Source organism: Gopherus flavomarginatus, chromosome 8 (assembly GCF_025201925.1).
Source record: "Gopherus flavomarginatus isolate rGopFla2 chromosome 8, rGopFla2.mat.asm, whole genome shotgun sequence".
Lineage (NCBI taxonomy): Eukaryota > Metazoa > Chordata > Testudines > Testudinidae > Gopherus > Gopherus flavomarginatus.
This window is the reverse complement of record NC_066624.1, coordinates 37389420-37408579: the sequence shown is the minus strand read 5'-3', so window position 1 is coordinate 37408579 and position 19160 is coordinate 37389420. Positions and strand designations below refer to the sequence as shown.

General features: G+C 37.0%; 1 protein-coding gene across 1 annotated transcript in view; it reads right to left on the bottom strand.

Moving 5' to 3' along the window:
- Positions 1-435: 435 nt before the first annotated feature.
- Positions 436-19160, bottom strand: part of DIAPH2 (diaphanous related formin 2) — an 879031-nt gene continuing 860306 nt past the window's right edge. The window contains exon 27 of the mRNA XM_050965012.1: positions 436-6042. Within this exon, the coding sequence (XP_050820969.1) occupies positions 5978-6042 (65 nt within the window). The 3' untranslated portion in view covers positions 436-5977. The remainder of the gene's footprint in view (positions 6043-19160) is intronic.

Sequence of the window (19160 nt, the reverse complement as noted above, 5' to 3'; positions counted from 1 at the left end):
AATATAATTAAGATCCTTTATTACTATACATTATGTTTGAACTGCAGCAAGCATCCGGCTTAATGCTATGTATTGATCTAAACATTGATTTAGTGCATATGCATGGAAATTGTTTCTGCCTATCATTGATCATGGGGATATTACATACTGTATCATATGGTGCCATCTTCTGTGCAGCAGAAACTATACATTATATATAAAATTATGCTGGAATTGTTTTATCTGGGTGATTTTCCATTCATTGCCCAATCTAGCTAATTGGTTGACTAGTATTAGTTTCATTTTTTAATATTTTTTGCAATACAGTATATGCTACTCTAAGGGCAGTGTATATTTAGAGCGTAGTACCAGATTGCCCTCTGTTTTATATCAGTTCAAAGTAGCAATTCTCTTGCTATTTCAATATTGCAACAGTTAAATAATTTCTGAAAAATGTTTTGTCTAGTATTGTTTATTATAATCTTCTCCAGATAACATCTGCTTTGCTTTATCGAGATGTTTTCATTTATTTAGTGTGTTAAATCTCTAACCCAGTAAACCTGTGTAATTTTTTCTTTTAGAATAATTACAATTGCACTATAATAAAATAAGTGCCTGCAATTTATGTCATCAAATAAACCAGTGGCTTTAATTATTCCTCGGTATATCTTTTTCCTACTATGGATGCAAAATTTACTAGGTTATTTTATGACTTATGTAAAATATCAGCAGGGCTGATCCTATTCATTCCTGCATACTTAGAAGTGCAGTGAGATACCGGAGAAATTTAGGGCTATCTCCTCTCTTTATTCTGTTAAGTCATTTCGGTATGCTATGGCAGTATCATTAAGTTGCATAATGCACAATAGACTAAAAGTCCTGTCAAGCTTCTATTTCAATATGGCCATTTTGTGACAGAGTGAAGTAAATGACTTGGAAAATACCAGCAATGGCTGGCTAGCTGAATTATAATATCTGTATCATGAAATGTCTCTGGTTGACTCAAGATATTGAACCTGTTTAATATGGACCCATTTTAATGTGTTCAATGATTGCATTTTATTGTTACTTTTTAATTAAAATGGCATCACCAGTAAACAGTATACAATCTTTTTCAGTTATTGTATTTTTAAATTCATCCATAAAAGAAGACGACATTCCCCATAATTCAAACAAACATATTTGACACCTCAGAGTAAAAAAAACACCCTAAAATAGGAAATAACTTTCATACCCCGCTATGTCATGTAATATAGATATGCTTCAGGTTGACATTGGTCAATTGGTAATAAACAGGTAAACATTAGAGAACTTAACAAAATCATCTTCGACATATAAGTTTGCTACAGTGTTCAGAATGTATTCATTAAAAACCAGGCTCCGATTTCACCAAAAACATTTTAAAGATAATATACAAACACACAGTTGGGCATTATTCACCGATTAAAAAATACAAGTGCATGAGTTTTGGGTTTTTTCCCTCATTTGTACTGTTTTGGATTTTTTTGGCTTCTGGAGACACATTATCCTACATGTCTGACTCCAAAACAGAAATCTCACAAAGTGGTACATGGTAAGTGTGTGGAATTAAGGTAAATTGAAAAATAATATGTTCATATTTTGTGGTATATATATAAAAGAGTACTAATGGAAGTTATTTGTATTGAGGGCCTGAAGTCACTCCAATGAAGTCTTTCCATTGACTTCAGTGAGGACTGAGTGGCACCCAGAGAGACTCACTCTCTCAGTAGAATTTACCAGCAGACATGCATACTGCCCCTTTCTGTGCAGGGAAGAATATATGTTTTTGAATATGCAAACACAAAGCATTTTGGAGGAATTTGTTTTTTCGTCTTACAGTAGAGGGAATATATGTGCAGTAGAAGAGATGTGGCTCAGGAATACTCATTTGATTATGTAAGATGCACAAATGCAATATGGCACATAAAAGGTGGGATTGTGTGTCTACTACTACCTTTCTTAAATAGTGATTTGATTTACTAATGGGCGGTAGAATGCCTGAACTTGCAGAGGTTTGAACATGGAGAGAACTAAGCACAATTCAAGCAAGTCCTTGTTTAATGTGCAAGATGCAGTGTCAAGTACAGTATTCCTTTCTCAAGAATAGAGTGAACTGCACAACATGGGCAAGTTCTGCCAGATTGCGGCTCTTAAAAATTATACAGATCTACATTTAGCAATTTAGGGTAAGGACAACTTTTGACTCCATTGTAACTACTACAATTTTTTAAACTAGCAATATAATATTCTATGGGGGAAGTACTATATCTACCCAGTATAAGCTTGGTCCTCTGTGGCTGAGAGTTGCACAAGTAGAACCATACAAAACTTCCTTATGAAATCTGCAGCCAATCAAAACTTTAGATATCACCTTGAAATTCTGCCAGGTTCTCTTCAAGTTTTGCAATCCTCCTTCAATTGTGGGATGAGTTTTAAGTAAGCCTGTGCTGAACAATGATTTTGATGGAAACCATGAAAAACTCAACGGTTTCAGTGGATTTCACATAGTAACGTATACAGTGTGTGTATATCATATCAGATGTGTGTCTGTATCATAAAAAGGAACACAAGGTAAAGTTTGCATTTTTAAATAAGAACAGGCAAATGTATGTAGATTGCTGCCATATGGGCCAATGATGTCCAAAACCAGATCAAACTTATGCAACACTATTTTTGGGAATGCTTCTTAATGTCCTAGGAGGCATTATATTTGTTTTGACTTGAGCACCAGTCAAAGGTGTGGTTAACATTTAAAACAAATGTCACTTATGTGCAGGGAAAGGATATTTGCAGAATCACAGACTAGATACATTACATGGTGTGTTGCACTTTTTTCTGAGTTAACGTTGTAAAACTTGCGTAAATAATGCCTAGCGCTTTTATGAGTCTGACCCATACTGTCAGTAGTTTTAAAGCAATAGATATATGCATATATATTTTACTTTAATATTAAATTTCCATATCGGCTTACAAATGTAGTTTCATTCATTTTAAAGTTACAAATAATTTCCTTTTTAAAAAAAAAACCTCTAAGAAATGTAAACAGAATAACATCATAAAATGTTTTTTCCTTTGTTACTTTTACATTTTAAAATGTGAATACAAACCAATGTGCTGTGGTAGCTGTAATGTAATATCTTAAGGGACTTATAATAAAATATAATTAGTAGGAACTTTAGGTAATATTCCTTAAATGGTTTTTAATGTGTGCAAAAAAGGTCTGGTGATTTATTTTCTGGGATTACTCTGAGTGCAAATATAATTTAACTGAAATATTTTTTTATTTTTCTTTTTTAATATTAGAAAATAAGGCAAGTCCATTTCGAAAAAGGTGCTGCACTTCTGGGCTAAACATACCTTCTAGATTACTAGATAAACATGTGACAACTATGACAATTATCAATAATAAGAACATTAAAAATAGCTGCAATTTCATATAGACTGAAAAGCTATCAAAAGACAAAGTGACCCAGCATTAATTTCAGAAATTTTTTTTAGTCTTCATAAACACAAGCACCCTGCATTTACATAAATTATCTTCTAAACTAGTTTTCCTTTGAAACACACTTTTGTTTCTAACAGATATGTCCATTAAATTATATAAATTTTTCAAATGTGAAAAAAGGATCGTATAGCAAAATAGAAATATCAGATAATGTTACTTTTTTGGATTTGCTTTTTGCTAGGATTTGGTTTTTAAATATCTGCAGTCTGCTAGTACAGAGCTTTTTCGAAAACACAATGCCAGGAAATGAAAAAAACTATACTTGTAGCAATTAGTGCTACAGTATAAAGAATCCATTGTGGGTTATTAGGTTAAGTTCACATGTGTCCTAATGATTATTTTCAACATTCCTGCCTTTAAATCCTAGTAAATTGTTTATCTTACTTTTGAGCTTCAGTACATTTTTTTCATGAAAATATAAATTAGAATATATAGCCATTACAGACCTAATTCCTTTACATTTGCCTTTTTACACGGAACACCTTTCCACAAGGGTGAATTTAATACTTCAAATTTTTTAAAAAATTAGACTCGTCAATTCAAAGCCAGTGTCAACTTATGCAAAATGGAATGTAATTCTGACTGCCTCTTACTGAAACAGTGGGAGACAATTATGTTTTAATTTTTTTTTCTAAAATACATACACACCTCTTTACTTTGTTACCAGAAGGAAACTAGATACAGTCGTATTTTACAGCATGCATTTCACTAGGTTTGAGTCACGTTTGTGTTGAGAAATGTAATAATGTGTAAAAATCCTGCTCTCTTTTAACTCTATGGGAATTTTCCCATTTGACTTCAATGAGAACCTAAAAGGGCTCAATGCCTTTTCTTGTAATGAATTCAATACTGTAAGAATTTAGCCCAGACCAGTCAGGTAATCTTGAAAGTCTTTAACCCAGCAAAGCATAAAGAAGCTACTATATAAAGACTTTTAGTTCAAACAGTAGTGCAAAGTTATATAGCTTCCAAATATGACTGCTTCTCTTTTTCTGTGATTAAGGTGCACAGAAAATAGAGTGCCTGCCCTACTTTTCAAACACTGTTTATAACATAGAAAAAAGGTGTCCAGTATCCTCAGGGAATAATAATTTCCATAATAATACAACCCATTTGGTGGCAAAACTGAATCAACTGCAGAGTGAATATCTACTTTTTTGTACCATTTCCTGTTATGTGGAATGTACACAGTATGCTGATTCGTGATGACATAAAAACAATAACCGTTGAGTCCAAAGATTGGTAGAAGTTAAAGTGAACCCCCAGCAAGGCCGCACGTTCAGATTCAGGCTGGGGATGTAAGGGTAGTTGTACTGTAGTTTTCCATTAAATGGTACAATATAAGCAGTGTCAGAGACTAAGCTCACCTGAGGTATAGGGGCTTGTATTTAAATTAAAGTGGGAGGCATTTCCTTGGAAGGTCAGGCTGCTATAATGATTGTGGTCACTGCTGCTTAGGGCTGAAGGGTAAAAAACAAATTTTTATCTGCTTACTCTCCAGCACTAAGATCCAACTGTAAATGAGGGTATTTTACCTGAGAAACAAAGGGAAAACTTAGAAAGAGGCAGTCCTGAACAGCTGCATAATGTAGTTTGTCTCTAAAAGCTAAACAAAGGCAAAGGAATTTTAGAATACTTACAATATGATAATAATTTTTCCTTAAAAAATCTGCATAAAGTATATATTTTGTAAGTGCATAATTAGAAAATACCTCTTTAAATATAGTTAAAAACATATTATGCAATTGATACGGTTTAACTTTGGTACAATCCTATGCTTTTTTTGTTTTGTTTTTAACAATAAGTAGCTATAAATCATCAAACCACAGAAACTGTAGATATATGATAAGTTTAACTGCAACCAAAATAGCTAAATCCATCAAGCTTTAACTTGAGATAAGATTCTAAGTAACTTGATTGGGGCTATACACTGCTTTCTCATGCTTACAAAATAGGTCTCCTATGTGTGCAATATCAGCTCATATCTGAATTCATTAATATGCAAATTTTTGTTCATTTTTCCTTTCATGTCCAAATTGGAACCACAAATGGAATCATGTCTCCCTTCTGTGACCTGATCTTCTTGGTTGCAGCATTTTTTCAGCACGTTTCTATTTTCTAATTCTGCTCCATATAGAACATTTCCTAGAAGTCTCAAGTCCCTTCAGATAGTTGCCACCTTAAAAATGGCAAGTAACACATTAGATAACAAGATAACATAGAACCTTATAGTTTAACACTGTTTACAAATCCTGATAATTGTGTTACTAAAGTACAGTGGGTTTTTTTCCTCTTTTTTCCAGTAGCTCTTAGAAGTACATAATGTGTATTTATCTTCTGGTGTGTTCTTCACTAGAATTCATTTAAATTTCATTTCTGATCATTGCTGGTGTTTGTATGTATAACTTTTTTCAATGGGTCTGCATTTTAAAGTAAGTAAAATAGTTCTCCAATTCTTTGGCTTCAGAGGAATCATATAGCTGTGATAGTTCCATTGTGGCGAGAACGTGACCTTTCCAAAGTTACTCGTCTGTTATCTGTAATAAAAAGAGAAAGAACATACCATAAGATTTGAAACATGGATATTGCAATGGCAAGAGGTTTTCAAACAGTCCTGAAAATCATTTCAAATAAATATGTAAATAAGTAACTAGAAAACTGGATCAGAGAAGTTTTATACTGCAGCTGCCAGTTCAAGAGTTCTGTAATCAGCAATAAATTACTTACTTGATCAGAGAAGCAGGGTGATAAAAGCACTGGAAGAATCCTGAAGCATACTCCCCTTGGAAATAGCGATGACAACTAAAATGCTGGGTTAAAGTGTTATTCTACAAAGTATCTATGTACAGTGACTTTGGAGGAAAGGCAATTCAAATTTCCACTGAGTGTTCAGTACAAATGTGGTGAAAATGCAACTCTCGGACAGAACAAGATACACTAAAAATGTAAAGGTTGTAAGATTGTTCACTCTAATTGGGTACACATACTTATATAAATGGAACAGTTAAATCAGCCACTTCCTAAGCATTTCCTGATTGTATAGTGTTAACAACTTTCAGTATTAAATATTACAGAGTAATTATTGCATTGAATAATAAATATATCCCTGTCACAGGAAGAAATAATCATGGGCTAAAGGCAAATGCTTTCAAAGTAGTTTTAAAAGACAGGAATGTGCCAGAAAACAGACTTTTCTTTTCTGAAACAAGAATGGATTTGTTCCTGTGGATTTCAGAGGCAGCTAGTCTGCTGCATAAAATACAACTGATATGGATAAAATCTTGTTTGACAAAGGTGTTCTATTGATTACCTAAGTCCTCGACCAACAAAGCCAGAAACTGGCTGACTGCCTAGGGGAGGGAAAGAGTATGGTGTAGATCCTTGCCCAATCCAATGGAAACTCCTCCACAGTATTTTTTTAGCTCGTTTGTGTGTTCGCCGCTTTCCCCTTCCCCGCTTCCATCCATGCATGGTTAAGATAATGCATCTATGCTACACCTCTTGTGAGGGAATATACTTCACCTGCCAGTGATAAGGTCAGCAGTTACTGGAAGTTAAAGCTCAATGCACTGCTGCCTAAGCAGGAAATATTCAGGAAGGGGAGTATCGACCCAAACACGTGATGTGCTTCTAATACAACAGTGAACAGTAAAGTATCTAGTGAATTTTAATACCTGTGGGGAGAGGTGCCCAAGTACTGTCATCTGTGAGGTATTTAGTTGATAGATTTTCGATATTACTAACTCTAAATGTGCAAAAAATCATGAGATTTATGAACCATAGTAAATGTTAGTTTATTTTTATTTGCTTTATGGTGACTCTCTTGTATTCATGTTTTCTCCACAATGAAGAAGGCAGGAAACTTTTGTTTCTCAAATGAAAGTTAAGATTCTCTTCTAATTGCATGAGTCCAGGAACTGGGGCCTTAAGAAAAACATCAAACTTCCAGCATTTAGCACCACTGGACTTTCCTTCCCAAGATGACCTCAAATTAAGCTAGTTTAATTTTTAATCATTAACAGTTTTGGTTTCCTAAATTATTTGCAACTGTTAAGAACTGGATTTATATTTACTAAGGATGGTAAGGACATAGATCATAAGCTAGAGAGCTAGCTGGTGGTGGTGGCGGGAAGAAAGTTCTGGAGAACTACATGGGAGAGGGCAATGATCCAGTTATTCTCATTAAGACATGATTGTAGCACTTAATGAGATTTTTCTGCAGTGCTTGACAAGAGAACTTTCTAGCATCTCTTACTGTTGGGAAGGGAAGCAGAATGCAAATTATACTCTGCTCTTATCTTCGTGCCACACTAAAAATAGAGATGGATTAGATTTAGCTGTTAATAGCTATGTAAAAGCATTACTGTATTTTGAGATTGTAAAGAAAGCATTAATGTAGTCACCTGCAATCAAAATTTCCATTTGTGTTTGCAGGGTTTACACAGGAAATTAAGTATTAGTATTTATACATACAACCTTAATCTAAAACAAAGAGTTTCATATTAAGATCTTTATGGGGATAGACTTCATCTGAGAATCTCTTGTACTGCAAATTAAAACTGTTTTAAAATGGCTTATGTAATAATCAGACCTGCTGAAAATGTGATTAGGCCTTAACAGTGATTCATACGTATATAGAACTTTTTTATCCATAGATCTCAGAGCCATTTTAAAGGAAATGTCGCATACACTGAGCCAATTTTTAATCTCAGTGATATTAATTTTGTAATTCTGTTGGTCAATTTGATTATATATTCATTGCATGTTTTAGAACATATATATGTGTACCTTCCTGAAGAACATAAAATGTAATGGTGGGACAGGCAATTAAGAGATACAAACAATGGATATAAGAATGAGGGTAACAAAAATAAGCTCACAGTTAATTGTTATGAAAACCTCGTATTACAACAAATTCTATAATATATACTAAATTCAACCTCATCCTATTCTTGCACACAGCCAGATATATATAGTCAACTGTGTGCAAATGTTTTCTGAAAATAAGGCTGCAAAGTGGAGATATGCACATGCAGTGTGATAGTCTTTAGTTATCTAAGTAGGGTTGCCAATTTTGATTGGACATATTCCTGGAGCTTTCATAACATGACAGTTATTAATTAAATGTTATTTTTTAATTCCTGGAGACTCCAGGACAATACTGGTGGGTTAGTAACCCTATATCTAAGACACTATTTCTCAAATACAGTACCCTACAATTCCTTCTAAAACATTTTTGAAACATGTTGTAGTGTACACCAGAATCAGTATCAGCCATTTATGATAGAATGTACACAGTAGATTTTACTGAGACAGGGTAGTGCACAGTGTGGGACTTTTGCACCATAGGTGCTTTTGAAAACATAATCCATGTAGTTTAAAATGGTTTATGTTAAAATTTGCTGGCATATACAATATTATAGAAATGTAGGGCTGGAGGGGACTGCAAAAGTTCATCTAGTCCATCCATCTTTGCTGAGGCACGATTAAGTATACCTAAACCACCTCTGACAGATGTCTGTCTAACCTGTTCTTAAAAACCTCCTTATAGATCAGCCAAACATTAAATAACAAAAACTCAATACAAACCCTCCATAGGCACAAATTCAGGTATTAAGAAACTTAAATGAAGGACATAGAATAGCTATTGCAATAGTGTAGAGCGATAAACTTCATACAATGTATTCACTCCACATCCAGTCAGCAGACAAAAGTGTCAAAGCTAGTTCAGTGGAGCATAAGCTTGAAGCTTTACAGCTCATCCAACACTGACTGACACAGCACTAAAGTAGGAGATTTCACAACAGAGCCTGCAATATGGACCAAATTGATTAAATAAAGTGTGAGTAGTTCTAAAACATCAAGTAAAATAATTACCTCAATGAAATAGCTCCACAAAAGTGTACCTTCAGCTAGCCACAGTGCCTGTATTTTCTCTTTTGCTTTATAGGAACCATATTGAACATTGGGTAAAACAAGATTTGTGTGTGTATGTAAAGGGGTTATTGCACAGAAATCCCACTATCACCATTTAAATGAAGGGCAAATGTCCACAAAAAGTATGGGGAAAAAACAAAGATAGAAGACTTTAGCTTTAACTTGAGAGCATCCAACATTACAGTCAAAATCAAATATCAAGAAGGTATAGATGTACACTACAGGAGCAGGTAAAAATAATGGTGAATGATGACATTTCTGTGGCCATTATTCATCCATCCCAGCAGATATATCCAGCTGATGGACAAGATTTGTTTATATATGTGTAGTTTAGGTCTGCAGAAGTTGGTCAGTAATTACACCAAACTGTCTATATTGTCGGGAGAACTATTGTAACAATAAGCCACCCAGGAAGAGTGACAACCTGTAATCACTTAATGCAGAAGTGATGGTCACTCTTGGATGTGTACATGTGAATTTTAAAATAGTCCCCAAAGAATTTGCTAGCTGCTTGTGGATTCCTTCTAGCAGTCCTTGATCCCACAACCAAGCTTGTCCTGCATCTGCTTGATTACTGTAAGACTGACCATTAAAAACAGCACATAAGATGTTATTCGTTCAGGGTATAGAAATAGCTAGACTTCACATATTTAATGTGTGGATCAGTGCCTCAGAGCCAGATTTAGGGGCAGGTGACCCAGGTCACTGTCTGGGGTGCCGTTTTTGTTGTTAGTGACAAAAGGGAAAATAGAATGTTTGAAATAAAATGTTTCAGGTATTTCATATGTCAATTCATTTTCACTACCCTCCTAGAATGGTCTGGAGAATCTTGTGGAACCTTCCAGACTTTTTCAGAACTACATTTTCCTCGAAACTCCTAGAATCTTGTCAGCCATGCCCTTGCAGGTATATAAGGTGCAGGGCACTGACAGTTAGATATAAGAATGAAGTGAAGTGAGAGTCCAGCTGCGATATTGTGAACCTTGTTTTACTGTGTAATTGTGAAAGTGTACTTTGTTCTTGAAGAGTGTAAGTACCATAGAAACACAGCATTGGAGGAATGTGCTCGAGCATCTAATCTCCATTGCCGTCCTCCTTGCAAAGAATAATTTGGCTTCCCGGGGTTCACTGAATAAGATGTTCACTGAACATAATGGTCATTTCCTGGGTTGGTAGAGCTCCTTGGGAAATAAGTTGACATCATGCCTGAGCACCAACATGGAGTAGTCTGTAAAGCAGCTATGGACCACTACTGCAGCAAAACAATTCAAAATGAATTGACTGACCTTATGGCAAGGAACATGCATCAAGGCTTGAAAACATATTGATGCAGTTTGGCAAAGCAAAGTAGTATGTTGTAATAATGGACTGCACTCCCAATATTAGTGACAGTGAAAAGATGTCATTTACAGTAAGAAAGGCTGTATCCAAGTAAAGGAACACTTCATCTGTTTCCAGTCTGTGGATGACTCTACTGGAAAAGGCTTAACAGAACTGTTTATAAAAAAAGATTTTACTGAGAATAAAATAAAGCTTCAGAATGGCCAAAGCTATGACAACGGCATGAACATGAAGGGAAGAAACAGTGGCGTCTAGGCAAGGATCCTTGTGCTGAATCCAAGAGCTTCTTTCATGCCTTGTAAAGGGGTTATTGCACAGAAATCCCACTATCACCATTTAAATGAAGGGCAAATGTGGCTGCCATTTCCTCAACCTGATTGTGTCAGATGCAGCATCATCTTCTTTAAATTTAAAATTTCTCTTTGGAGTACTGCAAATGATATATGTCCTGTTTTCAGCATCAACTATCAGGTGGAAGATCCTCATGGACAATGTTACAAATCTGACTGTGAAACCACAAAGTGATATTCACTGGGAGAGCTGCATTAACAGCAAAAGGCCAGCAAAGTATCAAGTGACCGGTTTACAATCCCTGATGGAACTGGCACAGTTGAGTAATGCCAAGGCTGGAATATGACATGAGGCACAACCAGATCACTGATTTCAAATTTCTGGTCTCAATTGTGGTTTGGCATGATATCTTGTTCCAAGTAAACTTTGAACAGAAGGCATTACAAACTCAGTCGATGGACAGCACGGCCACTACTACTTTGATGAGAAGCTCCCTGGATTTTGTTGTGGCCTACAGAGACAACGAATTTGAAGATGCCAAAGAAATGGAAAAACTCAGGAGTTGAGCCTGTATGAATTAGAAGAAGAGACAGTTTCTTTATGAGGGCAGAGATGAAGTAATGGGGAAGTTCGGAAGAAAAATTCAAGAGGGAGATTTTTTGCTCACTAATTGACTCTGCTTGAGTATCCATCGAAGAAAGGTTCAGACAAATGAAGCACCACGAAAAGGCCTATCAAACTGCTTCTCTATTATCTCAGTTTAGTTTTGTGATGGAAATAAATAATATTTAGTCAATTCTGCTGTGTATACATGCATCTACCTCTCATTAACTGTAAAGACGAAAAGAGATGCCCAACTGCCTGTCAGTTTTGTGCCATGAGATGAATGGGAGAAAAAGTTCTGAATAATTATTTTTTAGGCAAAATATTCTAATTATATGACATCCTTTACCTTTCACAGATTTTTTTTCCCCTATCGAATCTGTAATTCCTCATAGATAAAGAACGTAGGGAGAAATTATACATTTGAAATTTCAGTGTGACGTCAGTCTCTTTTTTTCTTAGTGCTCAACAGTAGTTATGTTATTAAAAGAAAACTCTCAATAGTTGCAATGGATTTATTAATTCAGTAGCCTGTTATCAGCTACTGAAACTCTGCTGTGTTAGAGGAAAAAAACAAATTATATTTTACAGAACTGCACTACTAAGATTAAATCACTTTTCTGTATTTCACTTTCTTATCCCCCCTGCCAGGTATTAAAAGTCAGTGCTTTCTCTCTTATTATGAACCTCACTTTTGGAAAACTATTACCTCTAGTAGCAATATAGAGGTTACATGATCAAACAAACTCAATTATAGCAACTTTGGTGAGACTGAAATACTTGATAGCAGAAAAATCCAGAGTGTACAAAACTATAGCTTCAAGGGACACAAAACTAAATCTGTATTATCCTATAATGGGTACAGAAGTGTTTATTTTGACATGTCTACCATTAAAACTACAAGTATATAAAACCATTCTCTTAGGTTCTTAATGACTAATATTTAAATACTTAATAAGATGACTAATTCACTGGAGTAAAGTCAAATCTTATGAATCAGTCAAAATATCAGTCAGAAAAACAGTTATTCAGCTTAACTGCATAGAAACAGCACCAGTGATGTTCTGTGGGCAAAATGTCAAAGCTCATTAAAAAGACCTTTTCTGAAAAGGGTTATTGGGTTTGTGCATTTCAGTTTCTGTATAAGACTTTCATTTGCTAATTGAGCTTCGATCTTAGTTATGTTCTATGACAAATATGGTATGCACTTACAAAGCTAAAAACAGAAGCTGAGAGCCTATGTGAGACTAGACAAATTGAATGCACAAAAGCATCAATGAAATAATGAATGCTATACAGTGGTAGCCCTTAAACAAACCAATTTAAGCTTACTGAAGATTATTTCAATATCTACAGTATTCCTTTGCACTTTCTTATACTGACCACAGGAAACAACCTCTATTTGCACATTCAAGGTATCTAATAAAAACATCTAGTTAGTTAAGGGTATTGGCAAGTTAAGGGCCACATCTGTGGTAGTATTTTTGATATTAAATTCAGTTAAATAACTCTACAGTTAAAAATATGGATAAGGCTCCAAAGTGTAAAGAATTCAAAAGTTAGGAAATGCTAAAATTATGGTTGTACAGATAACCTTAGTTTGCCCCTTAGACTGCATTGTGATTGGTGCTGGGCAAAATTTTTTGACCCAATATATTTCAGCAAATATTGTAGACTCAAATCAACCAAACCATGTAGCAAATTCATATTGAATTTGCTGAACTGTCAAAGTTGAAAAAACAAAAATTCCAAAAATGTTCCATTTGAAACTCAAGGTTTTATTTTTAGGTGTCAAATCTACTTTTCTTTAATTTTCTTTAAAAATATTAAAACTAAATGCTTTGTTTGACCAATACTTTTTTTTACAAAAATTGCTTTGCCATTTTTTTTAAAAAACCAAAAACATATTTCTCAAATCTGCCAGCAAACTGAACAAACCAATTTTTCACATAGCTCTAACTGTGATTAAGTCTTTAACATGACCATATATATTTTTTCCACAGGACATCTGCCACATTCCACGTATAGGATAGACAATTTTTAGTTAAAATGAGACCCATTCAATATTTCTTAATCCTCCTCACTGACTGTGAGGTTTCAAGCCTTGTTTACTGTCCACCATCCAAACCCTTACTAAATGTGTGAAAACTTATTTTCTTATGAACTTTTCTACAGTGCTTATCAGCATAATATCCAAGTACCTTACAAACATGAATTTATCTTCAAAACACCCCTGTGAGTTAGGAAAGCACTATTATCTCCATTTGACAGATATGAGGAACAGAGAAAGATCGAGGGTAAAATTTGTGAAAGTGTCCACTAAATTGGATGCTTCACTGACTGAGGCCATGCCTACACTTACAAGCTTATAGCAGCACAGCTGTACAGATATGACTGTGCCACTGTAAGAATGCTGATGTAACCGCATTATGTCGATGGGAGAATCTCCCTTTGACGTTGAGCTGGTTTTATTACAAGCTGTGGTAGGTATGTCTATGGGAAAGTGTCTCCCGCCAACACAGTGCTATGCACACCAGCACTTGTGCTGGCAAAACTTATGTCACTCAGGGAGGTATTTTTTCACAATCCTGAGTGACAAAAGTTTTGCTAACATAAGTGCTAGTGTAAAGATGGCCTGAGTGCTCACCTTGAGATAATTAATTTTTCAGAGGTAGCGAGCACCTGCAGCTTCATTTGAGTTCAGAGTTATGAATACTTAGCACTTCTGAAAATCAGGGCCAGGTTATCTCATGCTAGCCACAGAGAAAGGGAAGAGCTCACATTCAGTCACCACTTGGAACATTTTGATCTAACTTACATCACATAGAAAGTTTGTGACTGAGGCCTGGTCTACACTACGCGTTTAAACCGATTTTAGTAGCGTTAAACCGATTTAACCTGCACCCGTCCACACAACGAGGCCCTTTATATCGATAGAAAGGGCTCTTAAAACCAGTTTCTGTACTCCTCCTTGACGAGAGGAGTAGCGCTGAAATCAGTATTACCATATCGGATTAGGGTTAGTGTGGCCGCAAATCGACGGTATTGGCCTCCAGGTGGTATCCCACAGTGCACCACTGTGACTGCTCTGGAAAGTGATCCGAACTCGGATGCACTGGCCAGGTAGACAGGAAAAGCCCCGCAAACTTTTGAATTTAATTTCCTGTTTGTCCAGCGTGGAGCTCTGATCAGCACGTTTGGCGATGCAATCCCAAATCCAAAAAGAGCTCCAGCACAGGCCGTACGGGAGATACTGGATCTGATCACTGTATGGGGAAACAAATCTGTTCTATCAGAGCTCCATTACAGAAGACAAAATGCCAAAGCGTTTGAAAAAAAAATCTACAGGCTACACAGTGCTGCGTGAGAAGCGTAACGGGAAGCCAGAGACTGAAACGGACGCTCATGGAGGGAGGGAGGGAGGGGGTACTGAGGACTCCAGCTATCCCACAGTCCACAGCAGTCTCCGAAAAGTATTTGCATTCTTGGCTGAGCTCCCACTGCCTGTAGGGTCAAACACATTGTCTGGCGTGGTTCAGGGAATAGCTCAATTTACTCCCTCCCCCGCCCACGTGAAAGAAAAGGGAAAGAAATCGTTCCTTGACTTTTTTCAATGTCACCCTATGTCTACTGAATGCTGCTGGTAGACGCGATGCTGCAGCAGTGAAGAGCAGTATCCGCTCCTCTCCCCTCTCTGGTGGCAGATGGTACAATATGACTGATATCCGTCATCACCATCAGCCCGTGAGTGCTCCTGGCTTGCCTCAGGTGAGGTCGGCTGGGGGCGCCTGGGTAAAAATAGGAATGATTCCTGGTCATTCCCAGTAGATGGTACAGAATGGCTGGTAACCACCCTCATCATAGCAACTGGGGGCTGAGCTCCATCAGCCCCCTCCCTTTCCTGTGTAAAGAAAAGATTCTGTACTGCCTGGACTATCATAGCAGTGGGATGCTGGGCTCCCCTCCTCTGCACCGCTTAATGTCCTGCCTGGACTGTCATAGCACCGGAAGACTGCCTCCCCCTCATTTAATCTCACTAACAAGTCACTGTTTCTTATTCCTGCATTCTTTATAACTTCATGACACAAATGGGGGGGACACTGCCACGGTAGCCCAGGAAGGTTGGGGGAGGAGGGAAGCAACGGGTGGGGTTGTTGCAGGGGCACCCCCCGTGAATGGCATGTAGCTCATCATTTCTGCGGGATCTGACACGGAGCAGCTGTACTCTCTAATACACTGCTTCTCTAGTACACTAGCCCCAAATTCTAGGCAGGACTGACTATTTTTAGAAACCATAAAGGAGGGCTTGACTCGGGGAGTCATTCCCAGTTTTGCTTTTACGCCCCTGGCCGACCTCAGCCAGGGGCACCCATGATAGCAGCAGATAGCACAGAAGGACAGATAACTGTCATCTCATTGCCAAATTACCCTGGCAGCAGATGGTACAGAACGACTGGTAACCATCTCTGCTATCATGCAAAAGCAAATGAATGCTGCTGTGTATTGCCTCTGTCCGCGGCATCCAGTACACATACGGTGACTGTAAAAAAAAAAAAAAAAGCTGAACGGGCTCCATGGTTGCCATGCTATGGTGTCTGCCAGGACAATCCAGGGAAAAAGGGCGCGAAACGATTGTCTGCCGTTGCTTTCCCGGAGGAAGGAATGACTGATGACATTTACACAGAATCACCCGCGACAATGATTTTTGCCCCATCAGCCACTGGGCTCTCAACCCAGAATTCTAAGGGGCGGGGGAGACTACGGGAACTATGGGATAGCTACGGAATAGCTACCCACAGTGCAACGCTCTGGAAATCGACGCTAGCCTCGGACCATGGACATACACCACCAAATTAATGTGCTTAGTGTGGCCGTGTGCACTCGACTTTATACAATCTGTTTTATAAAACCGGTTTATGTAAAATCGGAATTATCCTGTAGTGTAGACGTACCCTAAGAGTGTGGGAATTGTGAAATCCCACCCCCACGATAAGTAAAGACACAAAGCCTAAAACCTGATTGGAGAGGGGGGCATTCAGAGAGACCAGAAAGGGGACAGAGGTGAAGCTAGTCCTGTAACTGTGACACATGATATTGTATGTTCAGTTAATTGCAGTCCTTGTCTGATTCATGTAAAAATTTGGCTCAAAGTGACTATAAACTGTTTATACTCAGTGTCTTATAAACAAAAATGCTTTAAAAATGGATAATGTTCAAGTTAGAATGTTTAATGGTATGTGGGATGACATTTACTAGCCCAGTGCAATCCAGCTGTGACCACATTCAATTCATGAGGAAAAACACAACAGAGTATTTTTGTCACCAAAATCTGAGAGGCTATTTGTATAATGATTCCATCTGGTAAAGAAATATTTTTCCTATTCTGAGCTCACAAAATCCAATAAACTTAAACATCATATAATGTTAATTCAGGAAAAAGGATAGGATTCTCAAGCCTTACATTCAATTTATTTAATTAAGATAGCTTTTTATTAGTAGTTAGTCCAATGATGTTTACTGCTTCACATCTCCGAGAAAGGAAAGTGTCCATCAAGTTAAAATTCCTTTAACCTTTGAAATTTCTATTTAATATTTAAATTCCATTTTGCTTCCTTCGGTAACGCCAGCACCCGGGGGATACCTCACCGAAAGAACTGAAAGCTCTTCCATGACTGGTGACTATGGAAAGCCTTATTTTGAAACAAAAACACATGTCTGCCTCAAGGGTTACAAGACAAATTAATCTATTTTCTCCTTCTTTCCAAAAGTAATTGGCCTTTAAAAAACACACACGAAAATAGGCCTCCGTGCCAGTGCATGTAGAGCCTATACATCCATTCTGTCTCATTTGGAGATTGAATTCCTGGCTGATAGGAGAGCGGAAAAAATAAAAGAAGGGTGAAGAAGAACTAGTGCATCAGGTTAGAAAAAGAAGCACTATGAGCATTATTTGGGTTTGGAATTTAATAACAGCTACCTCCATTAGCTTTCACTTTCATACCAGTGGGAAGGAGGGAGCAGTGGGGGAAGGGAGAGTATTCACGCATGAGAGAGAGAAAATAAAATAAATAAATAATTTTATAACACTGCAGGGGTAAACTTTCACCCCATGAAGACCATGGGAGTTTTGCAACTGACTTCAGTGTTAGCAGGTACAGGAGCTGCAAGTGGCCTTACTGAAAGTTCACTAATCTATGCTGACTCCTTACTACCTCATCCTTGTGGTTTCCTCTTCCAAACAGCAGTTGTGCCAGTGGGTAACCTCTCTCCCTACGTCTACCATGTTGTATAAAATGGAGACAAACTGCTTTCAATTGCCCCACTTGAGTACAGTAATCTCTGCTATTTATCACTCTAGTGCTCTGGGCCAAAACAACTGGTCTCCAGAAAGTGAAAACCTTGAAAAACCACATGATATTCTGCACCTTTTTCTTAACTCTTTATCTGGTCTGATATACAGTTACTCCTAGCAACAAAGTCATGCATGAAAATATTTTCCAAGCCAATAAATGAAGGTTGCATATTTAGCTAAAATACAACTGGCCATGCAAAGAAAGTTGTTGAAAAATAACACTGTCTTTTAAAAACAGTATCAAGTCCCCTTGGAGCACAGCACTGAAACTGTTCTACTAAACCTTTAATGTGAATTTGCTCAATGGGACTGTGTATACAGATGTAGAGCAATTATTAGATTTGATATCTGAATGAATTCAGGTTCCCATTAGAGCTTGAATGCTTCAGTGACCCCATTATTTTCCTTCCACTGCTCCCAGACCTGATCAACTTAATTATTCTGACTAGTGAAACATTTAGGACATGAATTTCTGATTTGTTTTAAACCAAATGGGACAAATGAAAGAGCTTCATTAAAAAAAATTACACAAAAGAAGGATGAATTCTATTGTGTGTCAGAGCTTGGAAGCAGGTCAGGTCCATGATGTATATACCTTGTGGTATCATACAGATTCCATACTACACTACAATATTCATATTCCTCTTCTGTTTACACTGAAACTTGCTCCAAAGCAAACCCCTAATGTGCAGCCTTTCTGCTGTATTTCTAGGACTGAGCTGCAGGGCTACCAGTAGTGTTACTCGAAATCCCATGGCTGAATCCCATGTATTGTGCTAAACATTTATCCCTACATCTTAAGTTTCTTAAAATGTCAAATATTCAAAAGTGCAAAAAGCATTTCAAAGAGCAAACAAATGACATGTCTGCTTTGGCAATGAAAAAAACAACATCACAGGGACAGAGCTGTCTAGTAAGCATCTTACCTTGCCCCTTCATGGCTAACATGCAAAGCACATACCCTTTTAGTGGCTGTACTGAAGTAAAATTATATTCACTAATAAAAAAAGGCATCTTATGTCAGCTAGAACAAATGTGCTGATATAAAAATGTGTTTCACTAGTTTAACTGGCACCTAGACTTATTATTAAGGAAAATAGTACAGCATGTGGTGAAAAAGACAGAATGTGC